Consider the following 18259-nt stretch of genomic DNA (forward strand, 5'->3'; position numbering starts at 1 on the left):
AAGCAGTGCACAAGCCGCAGGAGCAAGCGAGGAGATTTTGCATGTTTTCATGTTGGTTCAGCCTAGGAGGAGTAATTCCTTCCCAAAAACACTACAAGAGCTTGATCTGATCTGAACAATCCTATTCATCTACCCAGCCTCCATAGTGTACTCCGCCCACTGCAGACACTTTCTACGACTGACTGGATGGTTCCTGTGTAGAGCTTTTCATTGTGTGGCCTGGGCCCTTGAACGCGGACACTCTGGACACGGTGTCGTTGGAGCGAGACATGTTGTTTTGGTGGGAGATAAGCATCTGCCCGAGCTCGTGAATTGATGTATCGTTCCAACCCCCAACACACTGGAACGAGTTGTTGCCGCCTTCGACATTTTTGGCGTCATACAGATGATCATGAGTTGAAACCAAGAGCTGAACGCCTCTCTCTCCAACCTTCAGTTGCTCCAGCCGGTGAGTCGGCCTGAGCGAATTTGGGCGGTCGGTAGACGACTCGGTGATTGGGTCGGCTCCAGGCGTTTGGTTGCTGGAAGAGTCCGTCATGCCATTCATTGTGAAGCGTTTGCTGATGAGTTTTCTGAGGAACGAAGGATGTGTGCGTCGGAAAGAGCATGGACGATGCCGGATAGTTGGTGCGGGGACGAAGATCCGCGAGTTATCTACCCCGCAAAGACACTGACCCGCTACAGTCAGCATAACACGTGTCACCACTCTGTGGAATGATGTCGCAGCGAGGCACATTTCAGCCTGCTTCATCATCTAACGACCTTCGCTGATTGTAAATTCTGCCACTTCTAGAAAGACACAGCGTTTGGGGTATAAACGTTGAGTTTGTAGTTACGACGCAGCCCCCCCGCGAAAAGACCACGGCAAAATTCACCTTATGCGCGGGCACAATTCTGGAAACACTATACAGGCACTTTGACCTATGCCCTCTACCGGTTAAGAAAAACAGCACAGAAACCTCATGCGTTATCGGGGTATAAACATAATTGCAAACTACCAATTATGATACGCAATCGTTGGCTTCTGGGCATTGATCGCATGCGGCAACTGTCGCAAGCTGATGAACGCAAGCAGTCACTCAAAACTATTTTTGAAGTCGCAGAATAGTTTCTACTGGGCGTCATCTCACAATTCTTTGTTTTCGGGCTCCGCAGCCAGAATATCCTTGCCCTTCAGAACATCAAAGCAATTCTATCTTCCAACTTTTCTGGTGAATGAATACGACGTGATTAAATGCGGTTCTAACATGGCTGACAACATACCAGATTATTCTTTCGGCTCCAGGGAAGAAGTCTTTCGCTATCTTTTTGGTAATGGCATTTTTGTCTAAGAAGGTCCTGCTTGGTAAAAGTTTCGAGCTATGTTAAGGAAGCACCTCTTCTCCTCGTCGGCCACTTACGGCCTTGAGCAGCTAGCCGAGCACGTCGAAATCTTTCTGGCTCGTCCTACGCTTTCCGAGCAAGGCGACGTCGTCGGCGCCCAACCTCTCATATTCGATTCTTCATAGACAACTCCTCGGCTCAACTTTGGCGCAGGTTGACTTACACCTTGAAATCCGGCGACAACACCCCGGAAAACACCTGCAACCGAAATTTTACAGGCGAACTTCTGCATCGCCTCAGAAGGCATCGTGAGACGCTTCCGTTGCGTTCCGTCCCATAAAATGTACAACCTAGCCCGATTTTGGCCTGCCTGTATCGAAGTCCAGCATTACGTGGAGATGTTCCTTGCTGAAGTTTGATCCTTGAAGCCGGCTATTGTTGGAGGCCGGGCAGCCAATAGCCTCATCGACCAGTGGTCCAAGATGGAATGAGCGACGATAGCATCCGCGACCACGTCATCAACATCCTTCTGGCAGACAGAGACTCAACAGCGTCGGCGCTTATCTGGACATTATTAGTCCGTGAGTAATCGTCATGAGAGCAGATGCTAACTCTTAGCCATAGCCGACTGCTCGCTCGCACACCACGAGTAATCGAGAAGCTACGCAATAAAGTCGGCACAGTGACGGGCCAAAGAGTGCTGGCATCCAAGGCAGATCTGCGAGAAATGCCGTACATTGCTCAAGTCATAAAAGGGTGCAAGTACCTGTTTTCCTGCGAGGCACTCGTTGCCTTCGTCGTGATCATCTAACATGATAGTAGGTCTTCGACTCTACCCTGCGATTCCTCCAAATACTCGCCAAGCCACCAAGACAAACCTACTCCCGGTTGGCGGCGGGGAGGATGGACTCAGCTCACTTCTCATCAGGAAGGGAGAAGTAGTGGTCATATCATCGTACGTGAAGTCTCGGAGGAAGGAAGTGTATGGGCCAGATGAGAGTGACTTCTGTCTGGAACGCTGGGTTGCTCCTGCAACGACGGAGGCGAATGCATTTTCCTCGATTAATGGAGGCCCGTGTAGGTGTATAGCAGATTACTTAAAAGAACTTTGCTTTGTTATCGTGGCGATTTTATAGACTTTTGATCTCATCGAACCAGTTCACGGCGAGATTAATAAGAAGATTGGGGCAGGACAACAGAACGTGGGTCTTATTCTACGTCCTGCTGACGGATGTCAATTGTTCCTGCGGCGGCAGGTTTTGCCAGCGTGAGCGGCAACAGTTAATCATGCAGGTCAGGATGGCAGTCTGGGGAAGTTATTATGAGAGGCCTTGCGAAACTTCAACGTGAAAACGTGAAAAAGAAAATAAAAAATCGACATATTCAGATTGCCAAAAAGTCAAAAGATAACGCGACGGTCATCCATTAGGCCCTCCTTGCTTATTGTTTTTTGCAAGATTCGAACTGAGCGCCCCTACCCTCAACAGAGTAACCAGAAACTCATCGGGTGGTATTGGTTTTAAGTTGTTAGAGATGCTTTACCAACTAGACCATTCAGCCCATCTCTTAGTTGTAACTGGTTGACAGATCCTACCGCAACCTCAAAGAAATAGCTAGGGGCGGGTGGTTGGAGGGGGGGCATCAGCCTCAGGCCAGCTCACCTGGGTGAAGCGTGGACTGCTCACCTCACCTTACCACCATCCAGAACAATCAAATCACAAAGATGCCTGTCTATTGGGTGAATCTGTGAACGTAAAAGCTTTGACCTCAACCCTTCTTTGTGCGAGACAGAAGGCACAGCTTGTTCTGCTCCTTCCTCACTCGAGGCAAGCACCTACCTTCCTTTGGGTTCCTCGCCTGCCTCCTCCCGACGACATCTCACGCTAACTCTTCTGCCTTCTACACCCCACAACCTCTTTTGTATTTTCTGCCTCGTACCGAGTTTTCAGCTTGGAAATATCTTCTCCTTCTCCCCATCCCTCCAAGGCACACCAGCACATGCCAAAATACGACAACCACACCAACTTGGGATCAACTCCCCAGTCTTTCGCCATGGCTGATCCCGACATCGCCTCGTAAGAAATCAATCGGGAGTTTTTTCTTCGCACCTGCTGACAGTCTCGTAGCCTCTGGGAGACCAAAAAGGATGCCGACATCTGGCTCATGATGGGCGAAGAAAAGTGGGAGCTGCACGACAAGGTCATCCGAGGAAGGAGCGAGATGGTAGACTTTCTCGTCGATCAGAAGGCCGCAATGGTAACTCAAACTTCCTCTTCACTTCCCATTTGTTTTTGCCTATTGCATTCGACAGAAGCTTTGCTAACCACGTGTTCTACCAGGACGACCGCGTCAAGAAATTCGCGTTGAAGGACCACCTCTTCAAAGCTCCTGCACTGGAAACCGTTCTCAAGTGGTTGTACGTCGGAGGTAAACTCACAGATCCTGCGCCAATTCTTCTGCCAACTCCAACTGACAACTTTCAGATGATGCGCTGCCCCACAAGCCCGAGATTTTCGATCTCCTCACGATCCACGACGTTGCCGCGTCTCTTGGCGTGTCCGACCTCACGGCTGAACTCGCTTCTCGTGTCGGCCGTGACCTGAGCGACATCCTCGATAAGCGCGTCGATATGTTGGAAGACTTCATGGCGGTGGCCGACATCATCGTCGACGAGGCCAGTGACGCCCACGACGACCTGAAGCAGGAGTTCCAGAAGGCCATTGGACCTCACCTGTGCATGCTCCTCCAGCAGCAAGACTTCTGCAATCTTCTTCAAGACGACCCCAAGTTCTGCTTCGACACCCTGTCGACTGCCGTTAGCGAGATCACGCGAGTGACTGAGGAGTCCGAGAAGAAGTTAGCCGACGCCGAGAAGCAGCATAGGGTCAACGACTCCGCTATCGACTTCCCAACCTTCGACACCCCGGTATCGAAGAAACCTGCCCAGGAGAGCGCAAGCGAGGGCCCGCAGACTCCGGATACGTCCAAGAAAATCAAGTTGGAGAGTCCTCCTAGTGCGGCCGAAGCTATTGGCCCCGACTCGATGCGGACCGCTGATGCTGGATCTACTCCCTTTGCTGGCCCACGATTTAGCCGCGGCATGGGTATGTACAGACCTGTTTTTCTTTTCCCCCAAATTCGAGCCTATCACACTCAGAGACGAAGCAAAAGCTTCAAGAAGACCACAACTAACTCGTTTCATCATTGAAAGATGCCAGCGCTTTCAACTTCGCCTTCAAAGACCAGCGAGCATTCCCTCCCAAGTTCCCTGCCCTCTCCATCAAGCGAGGAACTGCCACCAAGCCGACCCCCGTAGTGAAGTCATCTTGGGCTCCCACGCCTTTCCCCACACCCAGTGGCAAGGCTTCGCCGTCCGATGATGGTTCGGAGGCATTCGAATCCTGCGAAGAGGGATCTGAGGAAGGCGAGATCCGGGAGAAGGGTCGTGTCATCCCCTCGCGACCTTCTATTCAGAGCAAGATGACACCTCCTGACCAAACAGCCCACAAGACTAAGACGAGATTCCATGTGCCTGGCAGCTTCGAGGCGTCCCTGGCAGGCCACACCCGAGGTGTTGGTACCAGCGATGTTCATTCAAAGCCAGCCACATCTCTGCCAACTGATCGACGAAGTGGAGGGTATCACCTTAGCAGCTCATCCATCCAACAAGATGATACCCTGGAATTGCCTGCCAGACGCAGTGGTAGCTATGCCTTTGGTAGCACTTCCATCCAGCAGGATTCTCTTGTGCCCGACGAAGTCCACAACGAGCAACCGGTGTTGAAGCAAACCGCCGATACCAACCCCGCTACTGGGTCCCGAACCATGCCCTCCTCCCACAAGGAGCCCCTCCAGCGTCCAGCTCCCCGCAAAGAGCCCGTCCGGGCACCGTCTCCAGCCCCTTCTCCGGCTTCCGCTCCTGCTTCAGCCTTTGCTCCGGCTTCGGTCTTTACTCCCACTTCCGCCCCAGCCTCGGCTGAGACCGGCCCCAAGTTGGATCACAAAACGGCCCGAGAGGTGGAAAGAGGAAGGCTCAATGTCAAGACTACAAGTAAGTCTGTGAAACAAGTTGTTTTCTGGTGGTGCGTAGACCCCTTCACCACACTAGACTTCTGTTCCCTTTGCCTGTGTTCTGTGTCCAGATTGCTAATACAATCGCAGAGCGCGCGAAGACCTCCAAGAAGATGTATGACGCGGATGCACCCAACATTGACTGCGTTCAGTCTTGAGAGATGTACAATGTGTGGAAGAGGCTACCAAGCCCGATTCGATGTTTTGAGAAGTTTTAGACCACGCATGTCTATGGTTACGCACGACTGAAGGATTTGGCATGATCAAGTGTTGGCGGCAAGGACAAGGCACCCATTTCCAGGGTTTTATTGCACATGGCCGTCGTCTAAGGCTTTGATATGAATAGACTACAACTGAGCCTTCTCTGTCCGGTTTCCACTCTCGTCGAACCAGATCTTCTGCCCGGTGATCATGGACTCTTGTAACGCAGCGCCAATCTTGACCGCCGCAACAGCAGACGTCAGCTTCACCGGCACGGGCTTGTCCTCCAACACGCTCTCTGTGAACTCAATCGCCTCTGTGGTGAACGCCGCCCTGAAGCGGTCCCAGTAGGTCTGGGGCAGCTCTTGCCTGATGCCGCCGGGCTGGTAGATCTTGACGTGGTTCTCGGCGGGCAGTAGGTTCACCGTCAGCTTGCCCTTGGTGCCAATAATCTCAGTCGAATCCTCCTGGCCGGCGGCCATCATGCGCGAGGCATACAGGTAGGCAATGCGGCCGTCGTAGAACTCGACGGTGCCGACGGCGTTGTCGCGGTCGTTGTGCTTGCGCAGGTCGGGCTCGACGGCGGTGATGCCGACGGCGTGGACGGACTTGACCTTGCTCTTGTCCTCGTCGAAGAACCACAGGGCGAGGTCGATGTCGTGGATGGAGCAGTCGACGAAGATGCCGCCGGAGAACTGGGCGTAGGCGACGAAGAAACCCGTGGGGTCGAGGACGTCGCAGGTCTGGGAGCGCAGGACGGCGGGGCGGCCGATGAGGCCGGCGGACATCTTTGCGTGGGCGTCGCGGTAGGAGGCGTCGAAGCGGCGGGAGAAGCCGCACATTACCTTGAGCTCGGGGCGGCGGACGGATGCATCGACTACTGTTTGGGACTTTGCGTGGTGTTAGTCTTGGTGTCTCGGCGATTGTTTGGGGGAAGGATGGACGGTGTCAACTCACCACCTCAACAGTCGTGCCGAGGGGCTTCTCGCAGAGGACGTGCTTGCCGGCGTCGATGGCCTTGATGGCCTGCTCGGCGTGGACGGCGGTGGCGGAGGCGACGCAGACGGCCTGGAGACCGGCGTGAGCGAGCATGTCGTCGTAGGACTCGTAGACGGCGACGCCGTGCGGGGCGAGGGTCTCGGAGGCCCATTGGCGCTCGGCGGCGTCGGGGGAGGAGACGGCGACGAGGGATGCCCGGGGGACGTTCTGGTGGAAGTTGAGGGCGTGGCGCTTGCCCATGCGGCCGAGGCCTGCGACGCCTACGTGGAGCTTTTGTGTTGACATTGTCTGTGTGCTTCTGGATCTGGATTGACTGGCCGAGCGAGGGACGGCAGCTGGGGTGATGGGAGGTGAGGGCGTCGTGGAATGGAGGCGGTCGTCGAGGTGAGGCCGGAGGTGGTGGACAGCCGCGGGGGTATCACTGGAATGGGGATGAACGAGAGGAGCTGCTAAGACATCTCGGAAGGATGCAGAGGAAGGCGACTGGGCGGATTATATACCGTCGCCTTTCACGCAGGCCTCACCGATTCTTTTTCACGCGCCACGACATATTTTTTTCTATTTTTCTTCATCGCATCCATGTCGGGATTCGGATCCCGACATGATGTCTTACCCGTGGGGCAGACGCCACTGACGCCAGCAGGTGAGCCCGACCGCCTGTCCAATTAAGCCATCCTCGTGGATAGGGAAACCCAGGAATTGGCCTATGGAAAGTAGAAGCGCCATGTTGAAGACCATGAAAAAAGCCCACTTGGCAAGACGCGGTTTCAACAGAAGCGACGCGCTGGCAGGTTGGGGATGTTGAAGACGTGGAGTTGGAGAGAGGCTTAAAATGGCCATTGGCATTGAGGCGAAACTTGGTGTAAGACGACGGACCCTGATTTTTGTAGGGGATAGTTGCCGTGTTTTCTGGATAGAGCAGGTGGGGGGTCCGGGGATGTGTAAAGCGAAGATGCGGATTGGATGCTGTCCTGATCGGGGAAAATTGCCCCGATGCTGGATTTAGACGAAAGGGAAATTTAGTCCGAAATGGGGTCGCGGGGTTTGGTGGTTGCCGACGCCATCGTTTGGCACCCTCTACCCCAACGGCTGGGCCGAAGACTAATCAGAGATTCGGCCCAAATGCGATGAAACTTTATGGGGTTCAGCGTGCATGGTGTCAAGATGCCAATATCTGTGATCTTGGTTTCTCCGCATTCATGGAACTCATCCACGCCCACCCCCAACCCCCAGCCCGTTCCCCCTTCTCTTCCCCTCACAATCTGGGGTCCGGGGGGCCGCGGGGAGCTAATAAGTTTCTGGGGTAATTGTGGTTTGGAGAAGTTGAGGTTACCTTGGCCGAACAGAAGTCCTTTTTCGCACTCGGGTTGGTTGTCGGGAAATATGCTGTGTATGACATTGTCTGCGTGATCATTCGTCAAGGGGGACTATCTGGCAAGTTTGCCGAACTCTGATGGAATTGGCCAGTCAGAGACTCAGTCACCTGCTAAGATGCAACGGAAATGGAACCTAGCAGACTTTTAGTTCTTAATGCGTTTTCATTTTCACTTTGTTCGTAGGTCCCGGGACTATTGACAACCCACTCATCAAAGTGGATATTCTACAATTCAGTACAAAGTGTCTTCAACATTTTCGAAAACAGCTAGAGTCTCACGACTCGTCCTCCCAACCCCACGCCCGCTTCAGGTGCGACTGCGCCGACGCCGTCGGCCACATGTGGTGCACATCCGTCTTGACCAAGATGTCGAGAAGAGCCCTTTGCTCCACGTGGTCGGTGAACCGGTCGCCGCACGCGGTCACGCCCATGCAGGCCGTGAACATGGCTGGAATTGTGTCCTTGTTGGAGAGAGCGGTGCCGCAAAGTTCTCGTATTTGCGTTCTAATGTCGTTCTGTGTCGATTAGTTAGCGAGTCACTTGCAAAAGTCAGTTGCGAGGGTTGACGACTTACATCCAGCTTTTGCCTCGCCAGTCTGCGGGCTGGTCCTATGCGTGGAATGCTTTCATCGTGACACATGAGGAGTGCCCGGGCAAGAGTGCCATGAACGTTGCCGATGACTATCAAAAGTTAGTCAGTAGTCAGTATTTGCAGTAACACTGGAACACGTGGCCAACTTACCAACAGCATGGTTGATATAGAAGATCCGCGGAAACGCCTGATCCGCCGCCGGATCCGGCTCGCTATATGCAATCGGCAACCACGACAACGGCCGCGCCCTCAACCAGTTGCGGTCGTACTCCACCAGCCGCTGGTACTCGCGCTTGCGGTTGTCCACCTCGCCGAAGCAGAACTGCACCACCTCGGCGCAGTGCACCACGATGCGGTTCGCCCAGCAGTCGTCGTCGGCCGGCGAGAACGAGCGGTCGATGAAGAGGTGGTCGAGTTTCACCATGATGGGCCGCTGCGTGGCGAAGGCCATGGTGATCTCCTGGCGCAGGCCGACCCAGAAGCAGGCCTGGCGCAACTGGCTCTGGCGCGGCAGCCCGCCGTTCTGCGTGTTCATGAAGAGCTGGATGCCGAGCAGGTGGCCCTCGTGGTCGGTCCCGATGAGGGGCACGTCGAGCTCCTCGAGGGTGCGGAGGAGGATGGTGGCGGCGAGGAGGTCGTCATTTGTCAGGGCCGAGGAGTCGTTGGAGATCGTGGTGAGGTGCTTGAGGCATTCCTGGTGGTAGCGGTCCGAGGCGTAGGGGTCGTATTGATCGTGCAGGCTGAGGTGGCGGGATGAGAGGGCGAAGATTGCGTTGAGGAGGGTCGGGCAGGTTATTGCTCTCTGAGGGACGACGATGGCGAAGTGGCGGCGGGCGTCACAGAGGTCGAACTGTTTGTTTCTTAGACCAAGATACGTGGTGATGGATCATACATGGATGAAGACTGACCCAGGTGCACATGTATTCGAGGTAATACTTCATCAACCTCACCTCATGGGGCTGCGTAAAGGGAAAAACAACGTCCCCATGATGTTCATAGTTGGCCAGTCCAAGTGTTGAGCCGGGCGGTATTGAGCTGTAGACCGTAGGCAACGGCGTAGGTGTTTGCACCTCCTTCCAACTCGTGGCTGGAGTTGAAGCAGGCTGATTGAACGGACTGATGGCGGCGGGGGGAAGATGCTCATGGAGAGTTTGCTGAACTGACGAATTCCTCGACCTCTCCGAGGTTGCTTGCACGACTGCCTGCTCCTGAGCCGGCGCATCGACCTGCCTCATGAAGGGCGGGCTTCCATCCTCGGACCAATAGAGGGCCTCGAGTTCCTGCGTCTCATCGACGAAATGCACTGCCAGGCACACAACGTTTGTCAATCTTTACAAGTCACACACACTAAACGTCGATGATCGAAAACGAAAACAAGATGAGGATGAGGCTTATCGGGGGTCTCCATTCTCAAGCATACACGCCAAGAAGCACGATAGACGAAAAGCACGAAAATGTTGCGGGCAACCACTTACAACGCCGCGGGTAGCGCACCCAAGTCTCCGATGCACTCGGCGTCCTGACGATAACACAAAAGTGATCAGCGGTTTGTTCCGCAATTGAAAAATAACGCACTTTAGCTGGCTGCCGCTGCTGGCTCCTTGGTCCGCGTGACGAGAGGCCGACGATAACGACAGAAACCGGGTCCATCGCGGAACCGGGCCCCCGGGGGGCGTGTCATTCTCGTGGTCCTTGTCCATTGGCAAGGGCCGGCTGCAACAGGAAACTTCGCATGTCGGTCACGGCGCAGGAAAAGACAAGAGGGAGCTCCGCCTTACTCGGTAGAGTGCTTGAACCGAATAGCGGGGGCCGGGACGCAGTCCTTGCCAGTCGCTCTGCATCGAATACATGAGATTGCTGCTGCTGTGGTGGTGGTGTTGGTGGTGTCGGCCCGAGAGGACGGCGGACCAGCGGGAGCGGCGGCGTCATCGGTGCTCCACGCGCATTTGAGGTGTTGCTTTTTGCAGGTCTGGTTTTGGCAATGCGGTCCTTGGGGCTCTGCGGCTGTTGTTGCGCCTGAGTGGGTTTCGGGTCTTCGATGCTGAATGAGGTCCAAATTCCCGACTTGTTTTTGGGGGATTCTCTATTCAGGCATTTTTCTCCCCAGCTCAGACGCAAAAACAGAGCAGAAACCCCGAAACCACAAAGTCATGTCAGCAATTGAACTTTGCTCCCCAAAAGTGAAGAAACTCCAGACGCCACATGTAGTCCAGACGACATATGTACTCCAGACTTCAGATCTTGTGGCTGCTTAGACGAAATCCGGGGTAGAAATAAACGTGCGGGTGTGGACAATCTGGGGTAACGATGAAGATTAAAAGAAAAGTCCGCGTGGGAATAAACACGTACCAGACATGTCGTCGACATGATTTTGGACCCTTTCACCCCGTCGTCTGCGACCTTCAATCGGCTGTTCTTTCGTGAAAATGAGACGATTGTGGTGGCCAAGGGAAGGTCGAGGGGATAAAAGCATTTCCTGGTTGGTGATAACGGGAAATGGCTGCATCGGGGCGACTTGCTCCCCCGCGTGGAAGAGGAAGAAAGCTCCTAGGCCGGCTCCCATTTCGCAGCGAGCTTTACACCGGCCCAAATTACCAAATCATCCCGCCCCGGCAATGCAAGCACACACGAATAGCTGGCTAGGTAGACGGCAACCCCCCTAGCCTATGACGAAGCTGTTAATGCACGTTACAGCCGTAGAGAGGCGGCCCGCCCCTGACTCGCGTTAACAGGAACCCATAGCGACCAATGACCACCGCCCCAGACCGGGTTTCTCCATCTGCTGTGGAGTGTTCCACGGCGAGATTCCGGAGCTTTTCGAGCCTCTCCTCGAAGACACTGTTCTTCCCCACCAAAGCTTCCATCCCCCACGGCCAAACTCACTTGCGAGAATCTTCCAACAACCACCCCCTGGCGGTGTATGGAAAGACGGTCTGTTATCAGTCAGGAGACAGAACATAACAGAACGGCGGTTCCATCTTCGAAGTCCTTCCATAGTCCCACCTCCGGGCGCTCGATTAACGGACCACTGCCGAGGACAGGGGCGGAGCAGGGATCGTCCGTCAGGCGCTGTCATCGGCCATCAACGTGTTGTCTGCAGAGGCAGCAGACTGCTGTGATGCGAACCCACCGGCAACGACAACTTGTGTCTCAATATCCAGCCTTGGCCAAGTTTTCTCCAAAACTGCGGCGGGCATAACCCCGGTCGTAATTCGCGGTACCCGGACTGATGGCCGAAAATAAGAGGAATCCATAGGTCCAGCGTCCCTGTGACCACGCCCCCCTGCAGCCACTGACAGCCCGCGTATTGGAAGCGGAGCGAACGCTGACACGGATTCCCCATTTCTCCAATTCCCCAGAAACCCTCTTTTAATTCCCCCACGATTTAGCGGCTCGTGTATGTGTGAGGAGTGCGTGCCTGTTTTTGGGAGAGACAAGTGTGTGTACGTGTGTGTGTGTGACAACTAGCGCGTGGCCATTGGCTCGCTGCGGCTATTCCATACGTAGGTCCCGTCGAGTATCTACGGCTTTCCAAGCGCAGTGGGGCGCCCATTGCCCTTGTCTTGTTTTTTTCGATGCCGTGCAATTGGGAACGGGCGTCTTCGGGACCAGCTGGGCTGGCCCTGGCCAAGGAATTTGGGGAAACCGAAGGGGAGAACGCGAGGTCCAGCGGAAAAGTCTATAAAGACGTCGTCGTGCCATGTTTTGCAAGTCGTGTTGCGTTCTTGAGACTTCAGTCGAGTGCGACCCAAGCTCCCTTCTCACCAACATATTTTGATACCCCCCGTACTTGATTCCGGTTCACAGACTGGATTGAGCTTTTTCATTCTCCCCATTACTTGGTCCCAGCTCGCAGGGTTGCATATCAACACTACCCAAAGTGAGTTCATCCCAATCCGGCCTGCCTCCTAAGCGTTGCCCAGCTTAGTCAGGCTTCCGTTTCACATCAATACCATCTCAGAATGTCATGAACTAACAAATCTGTACTCAGACTCATACGGTACACACGCGGTTCATCATGGCTCATCGACCGGCATCAGCCTCCGACTTGGAAAAGTCGTCGACCAAGTTCGGCGCCTCGACCGAGCAACAAGAGACAGTTCTCTCCGATGATGCTCTCGATCCCTATGGACCCTCAGGTACGCAAACACCACCTGCTAGACTCTCCAACTCGCGCTCACTTTCGACGTAGGATTTCGCGGAATCTTCTCCTCCCACTATGTAGCCCTCTGCGCAGCCTTCTCGGCAATTGGAGGTCTACTCTTCGGTTACGATCAAGGTGTCATTAGCGTCACGTTGGTCATGGACCAGTTCCTCGAGCGATTCCCCGAAGTCTCCGATCACGCCGCCGGCTCTGGCTTCAAGAAGGGTCTGATGACGGCCATGATTACCCTTGGTGCCTTCATCGGCGCGCTTAACCAGGGCTGGATCGCCGACTGGATCTCTCGCAAGCGCTCTATCATGGTTGCTGTTGTCGTCTTCACAATTGGTTCCGCTATTCAGACTTCTGCGCTCAACTACGACATGCTGGTTGGTGGTCGTTTCATCGGAGGATTGGGCATCGGCATGTGAGTTTTACAGGCTTTGTCAATCGATCTTCGTAAACTGACTGATCTAGGTTGTCGATGGTCGTCCCTCTGTACATTTCTGAAATCTCGCCTCCCGAGATTCGTGGTTCCCTCTTGGTCTTTGAGCAGCTCTCAATTGTCGTCGGCATTGTCATCTCATTCTGGATTACCTGTAAGTAGCCCAAGAAACTCGGCTTTATGAGCAATCCTAACTGATGCATCACAGACGGAACCAAGAGCATCCCGAACCACTGGTCGTGGCAACTCCCCTTCCTTATCCAGATCCTCCCCGGTCTCCTCCTTGGTTTCGGCGCCGTCTTTCTCCCATACTCTCCCCGATGGCTGGCGTCCAAGGGCCGCGAACAGGAGGCCCTCCATAACCTGTCCAAGCTCCGCACGCTGCCCGACACCGACCCCCGCGTCCGCCGCGAGTGGATGGAGATCATCGCCGAGGCTCGCTTCCAGACCTCGGTGTCCGCCGAGCGCCACCCGACTCTTGTTGGAAACAACGACCTTGGAAGCAGCTTGAAGCTGGAGGTTGCCTCGTGGACCGATTGCTTTAAGGCTGGCTGCTGGAAGCGCACCCAAGTCGGAGTTTTGTTGATGGTAAGTTTGCTACTGGCCCAAAAGGAAAAAGTGGAATCATAGACACTAACCACATTGGACAATAGTTCTTCCAACAATTCGTCGGTATCAACGCGTTGATCTACTACTCCCCCACCCTCTTCGCGACCATGGGACTCGACAGCAACATGCAGCTCATCATGTCTGGTGTTCTCAACTGTGTTCAGCTGGTTGGTGTCATTCCCAGTCTGTGGACCATGGACCGCTTCGGACGTCGCTCCATCCTCCTTATCGGCAGTGCCCTCATGTTTGTGTCCCACACGATTATCGCCGCGCTTGTTGGTGTCTACTCCCACGACTGGCCGAGCTACACGACCCAGGGATGGGTCAGTGTCACCTTCCTGATGATCTACATGCTCAGCTTCGGCGCTTCCTGGGGACCTGTCCCCTGGGCCATGCCTTCCGAGGTCTTCCCGTCCTCTCTCCGTGCCAAGGGTGTTGCCCTTTCCACTTGCTCCAGTAAGTTATCCGCGACACAATGTTCTCTCGTTATTCAGAGACTAACAATAATTCAGACTGGATCAACAACTTTATCATCGGTCTCATTACGCCTCCTCTCGTCCAGAACACCGGCTTCGGAGCCTACATCTTCTTCGCCGTCTTCTGCTTGCTGTCCTTCGTCTGGGTCTGGTGGTTGGTTCCCGAGACTGCTGGCCGAACCCTGGAGCAGATGGACGAGGTCTTTGGCGACCGTAGCGGTACGGCTGATGTGGCGAAGAAAAACCAGATCTTCAGGGAGGTTGTTGATGAGCAGACGCGACCTGCCATGTCGGCTTAGGAGAGATAAAGATACCCCCTTCTTATTATGCTACATGTGGCAAATTCATAGAATTCCAAAATCTTGAGAATACTTTTTTGACCAGTCTGAAAACCAATCAAAAAGGGCGATTGATTATTTCCGAAGTACGTCTGCATCTATCCAACGATGATGTGTGTTGGCCTTGGCGGGCGGCGCCCGAGACCACTCGAGCGATCCCGCTTGTGGCTGAGGAGCTGAAAGAAAGAATTCCAGCCTGAGAGGTTGAGGGGCAAAAGTCGAAATGTGGCGTAGCCTCTAGTGTATTTGAACTAGCACTGTCAACATGAAGTGCTGACAGCCGACGATCATTCATCCTGAATCCTATTATCCACAAATGATTGGGCGACGGATTCGCGCCCAGCTTCAACTTGACGTCAGTTTCTTAGACACAAGCCATAGACCACGCCCGCTTGCAAAGAGAGAGTGACACACCATCACGCCATCGCAATAACGATCTCGCCCTGCTCATGTGGCAGAAGGATTCCGAGTTGTCAAAAAGGCTTACTCCGTTGATCCATCTTGTCTGTATAAAGCTATCATGGGATTCTCGTCGTTCAGGCTTAACCAGAACTCTCTTCTATCACAATCAAAAGAAGATTTTGCGTACACACACACCGAAGGACCTCTCCAACCTTTTTGCTTCGATTGATCATCATGGGTGCTCGATTGTTGACTGCGGTCGGTGCCTTAACGTTGGTTGTGGCATTCGCCCTCCTCATTGTCACCTGCGCGTCCATTCCAAACACTAGCTTGCCTCTCCTCACTGTGGATGCTCACAACGATCGTAGAGGAGCGACTGGCGGAGAGATCAGAGTGCAATTCGGGCTCTGGGGCTGGTGTCAACATACAAGTGAAGTATGGTAAGTACCCATGAGACGAGTTGATCTGCTTCCGACTACAAATAGGCTGAGTGACTAATTCGCGCATAGGGGAACGCACCCGGAAGGCTGTGTCAAAGGCAACGGCACATCAGGCTACAACCCCGCCGTGGTCATGCGCGGTCTGAATGAGGATTTCCCTTCCTTTAACACGGCCGGCAGCGCGCGAGACTTGACGTTGGGATTTGTCCTTCCAGCTGTTGCAATAGCGACGACTGGTGTGGCGATTATCCTGGCGATAGCATGGTTGATTAAAGGCAATCGAATCATCTATATCGCCATCTTAACTTTCTCCGTCTTGTCTTTCATCTTCACCATCGCCGCTGTGGGCTGCGTGTTTGGATTTTGCGAAAAGATACGAAAAGGCACGCCGGCACGGATTCTTGTGTGGGTAGGTACGTCTCGGAGCAGAACGGCGACGTTCTGGGATTTGAAAACGTACTATGGGCCTTGCGTTGTCACACTAGCACTTGCGTGTGGTGTTCTTCTGGTCGCTACAATCATACTATTCTTTGCATGGCTCGTCTCGAAGCGAGAGGGCCGAAGGACATGGAGCGAGGGGGTTGCCGAGAAGCATCGCGTCTCGCATTCAGAGGTTGCTCCATCAAGGTCAGCGCATTGATCAACCGTCGGAGCATCTTGATCACATACTTCCCCATAGCCAATCAAAGGTTAAACAACAAGCCTGCCTTAACTCCGTAGACAACAGTGAGATGACATCACCCAAGTTCACGCCAGTGCACGTTCGGATTTCCGGCGAGACATCTATCGGAGCTGGTCGGACATCAGACGTTTCACCCTCTGAGCTACCGTTGGGCTTGACCTCGGACGTGCGGGGCGACTGTTGTTGCGTGCCCCATAAAGCTTGCGGTCCCCGGGATCATAGCTCCGTAGCTTTGACGACGACTTTCGTCTGACAAAACAATCCACTTCATCGGATCGCAGCCCGTATTCAAGTTACGATGTCGACGGTTTTCCATGTAACGGTTCACGTCCGGCCGAGGGACGTGGCGAGGTTCCTAGAAGCCGCCGAGCCGACGATAGAGAGGATGAAGAGGGAGCCTGAGTTGATGCACTTTGAGATGTATCAAGTGCATGATTCGCCTGGGACGATTACGTGGATTGAGAAATGGTGAGTCACTCGTGGTGGTTTTAGAGGTGTTTGTCTGAGTTGATGCTGAAATACCACAAGGTCCGAGCCCGTAGACTGGATTATGAAGGTGAGATAACTTGATATTCCTTCAAATTTCCAGATATTGATTGAGCCGAAAAGCACCAAATGACAAAAGACTACTACAACGAGTACTTCGACGCGACAGAACCGTTCTACGTCAAACCACGGGAATTAAGGGTGATGAGTTCGTTAGGGCCGCGCTACACATATCAAAAGACTTAGGTGAATAGTGGGAGTTGTAATTGAATGAAACTGCTGTAAAGACAATCATGTGAAAATCTTCCTGAGAGAAGCTATGGAATGATTTTGGTGTCATGTGATTCGGCCGAATATCCGCGAAGGATCTGGTAGCCTGAAGCCACACAAAGCGGGGTAGAGGCCGTCAAACGGTGAGCGTCAGGTCAACCAAACGATCTTCTTCCATAATATAATACTACAGGAACTGCGACCAGATTTCGGCGCGTGCAGGATGTCTGACTATCCGATCCGGCCACCAACGCCGCAGGCGATGCTCCATCGTCTCCCTGATAAGCCAGAGACAGAGCTCCAAGACAACACCAAACCATCGAAGTATATCATTCTCATCACAGCTTCGACATCGGTGGCAGGCAAAGTCCAGATCGCGAAATCAGTCGCTACGGCACTGTCCTGTCCGCTCTTCCAAGGCGACAGCTTGCATGAGACGTCAGCCAAAGCCGCCACCGTGGGCATGTCGAGGGGCCTCTCGGGAGCTGATGGCGATGACGAAGCTGTCCGACCGAATGAGGCGCGATATGAGCGCATGTGGCTTTCCAAGATGACCAGAACGGGTCTTTTGTTCCCCGAAGAGTCCCGGCCTGCCAATGAGGGCTTCTCTGGCTTTGGTGGGACATCCTCGACATCGACGAGTCGGCGAGGCTCCTTCAGTTCCATTGCATCGACCACTTCGGATGCCGCCTCAACTTCCAGCATTGCGAAAAGTTTTATGTCCTCGGGCCCTCCGATAACAAAATATGTCAATAAACCTATCTTGTCCGCTTCGCTTGGGGATGAGAATGGGCAGAAGTCGAATCTTGCCTTGATGGTCGTCACACATCCCCAGCTGGAGAAATGGCACAAGGATTCAATCAGAAAAACCGTGGAAGAATATGGTATTGGAATTCTCTTTGTTCCTCTATACGAGGACGAGGACGAGGACGAGGAGGAGCTCCCTGTGTTGAAGCCCTTTGATCCACAGGTGATGACAAGTTTTGGTTCTGTTGCCTCAATTCCCTGCCCCAAAGCTTCACGTGGCTATTTAGGCGAAGAAACAGTATTGAGAGTTGATATTGAAGCAAAAGTCGAGGACATAATTGAGGAGATTGTCGACGGGGCTCGCGGAATCATGGAGGCATAGATACAATGTTGGCTGCGATGGAGTGGCCAAGAACGTGGCAAGTGATTCAAACATCATCTCATTCAATTGATTCTTATTCCGATACAGCTGGAAGACAACCTTCTGCTCAGATTAAAATTAATACCTTGGTGGTTAGAACACCGTTCTTCCTCTACAAGAAATCCACACTTTCAGTCTGCTTCTCATGCCGGCGCTGATCAGCGCTGATCCAGTACACTCCCTTACGGGTTTGAATGAGAGGATCATCAGAAGACATGATGCCTTGGATGCCGCCCTTCTC

General features: G+C 53.6%; 6 protein-coding genes across 6 annotated transcripts; 4 read left to right on the plus strand and 2 right to left on the minus strand.

Moving 5' to 3' along the window:
* Nucleotides 1-3375: 3375 nt before the first annotated feature.
* CGCS363_v000138 (uncharacterized protein) lies at nt 3376-5552 on the plus strand (the record flags this gene model as incomplete). The annotated part of the gene is made up of 6 exons (XM_036631987.1): nt 3376-3398; nt 3450-3579; nt 3663-3750; nt 3807-4427; nt 4535-5374; nt 5485-5552. 6 exons carry the CDS (start codon nt 3376-3378, stop codon nt 5550-5552), a joined length of 1770 nt encoding a protein of 589 aa, XP_036502111.1.
* Nucleotides 5553-5741: 189 nt separating this feature from the next.
* Nucleotides 5742-6879, minus strand: CGCS363_v000139 (scyllo-inositol 2-dehydrogenase; the record flags this gene model as incomplete). The annotated part of the gene is made up of 2 exons (XM_036631988.1): nt 5742-6485; nt 6553-6879. The coding sequence occupies 2 exons, from the start codon at nt 6877-6879 to the stop codon at nt 5742-5744; spliced, it is 1071 nt and encodes a 356-aa protein (XP_036502112.1).
* Nucleotides 6880-8244: 1365 nt separating this feature from the next.
* On the minus strand, nt 8245-9796 carry CGCS363_v000140 (uncharacterized protein; the record flags this gene model as incomplete). Its single annotated transcript, XM_036631989.1, has 4 exons — nt 8245-8484; nt 8544-8650; nt 8712-9411; nt 9470-9796. The coding sequence occupies 4 exons, from the start codon at nt 9794-9796 to the stop codon at nt 8245-8247; spliced, it is 1374 nt and encodes a 457-aa protein (XP_036501173.1).
* Nucleotides 9797-12579: 2783 nt separating this feature from the next.
* On the plus strand, nt 12580-14531 carry rco-3-2 (putative glucose transporter rco-3; the record flags this gene model as incomplete). The annotated part of the gene is made up of 6 exons (XM_036631990.1): nt 12580-12700; nt 12754-13129; nt 13180-13301; nt 13356-13735; nt 13801-14212; nt 14269-14531. The coding sequence occupies 6 exons, from the start codon at nt 12580-12582 to the stop codon at nt 14529-14531; spliced, it is 1674 nt and encodes a 557-aa protein (XP_036501172.1).
* A 675-nt stretch (nt 14532-15206) lies between these two features.
* On the plus strand, nt 15207-16826 carry CGCS363_v000142 (uncharacterized protein; the record flags this gene model as incomplete). Its single annotated transcript, XM_036631991.1, has 5 exons — nt 15207-15412; nt 15482-15825; nt 16376-16562; nt 16623-16650; nt 16704-16826. 5 exons carry the CDS (start codon nt 15207-15209, stop codon nt 16824-16826), a joined length of 888 nt encoding a protein of 295 aa, XP_036501171.1.
* Nucleotides 16827-17073: 247 nt separating this feature from the next.
* CGCS363_v000143 (uncharacterized protein) lies at nt 17074-17979 on the plus strand (the record flags this gene model as incomplete). Its single annotated transcript, XM_036631992.1, has 1 exon — nt 17074-17979. The coding sequence occupies one exon, from the start codon at nt 17074-17076 to the stop codon at nt 17977-17979; it is 906 nt and encodes a 301-aa protein (XP_036501170.1).
* Between the last annotated feature and the right edge of the window lie 280 nt (nt 17980-18259).

The sequence above is a fragment of the Colletotrichum siamense genome, assembly GCF_013390195.1.
Source record: "Colletotrichum siamense strain Cg363 chromosome Unknown KSG_Cg363_contig01, whole genome shotgun sequence".
Lineage (NCBI taxonomy): Eukaryota > Fungi > Ascomycota > Sordariomycetes > Glomerellales > Glomerellaceae > Colletotrichum > Colletotrichum siamense.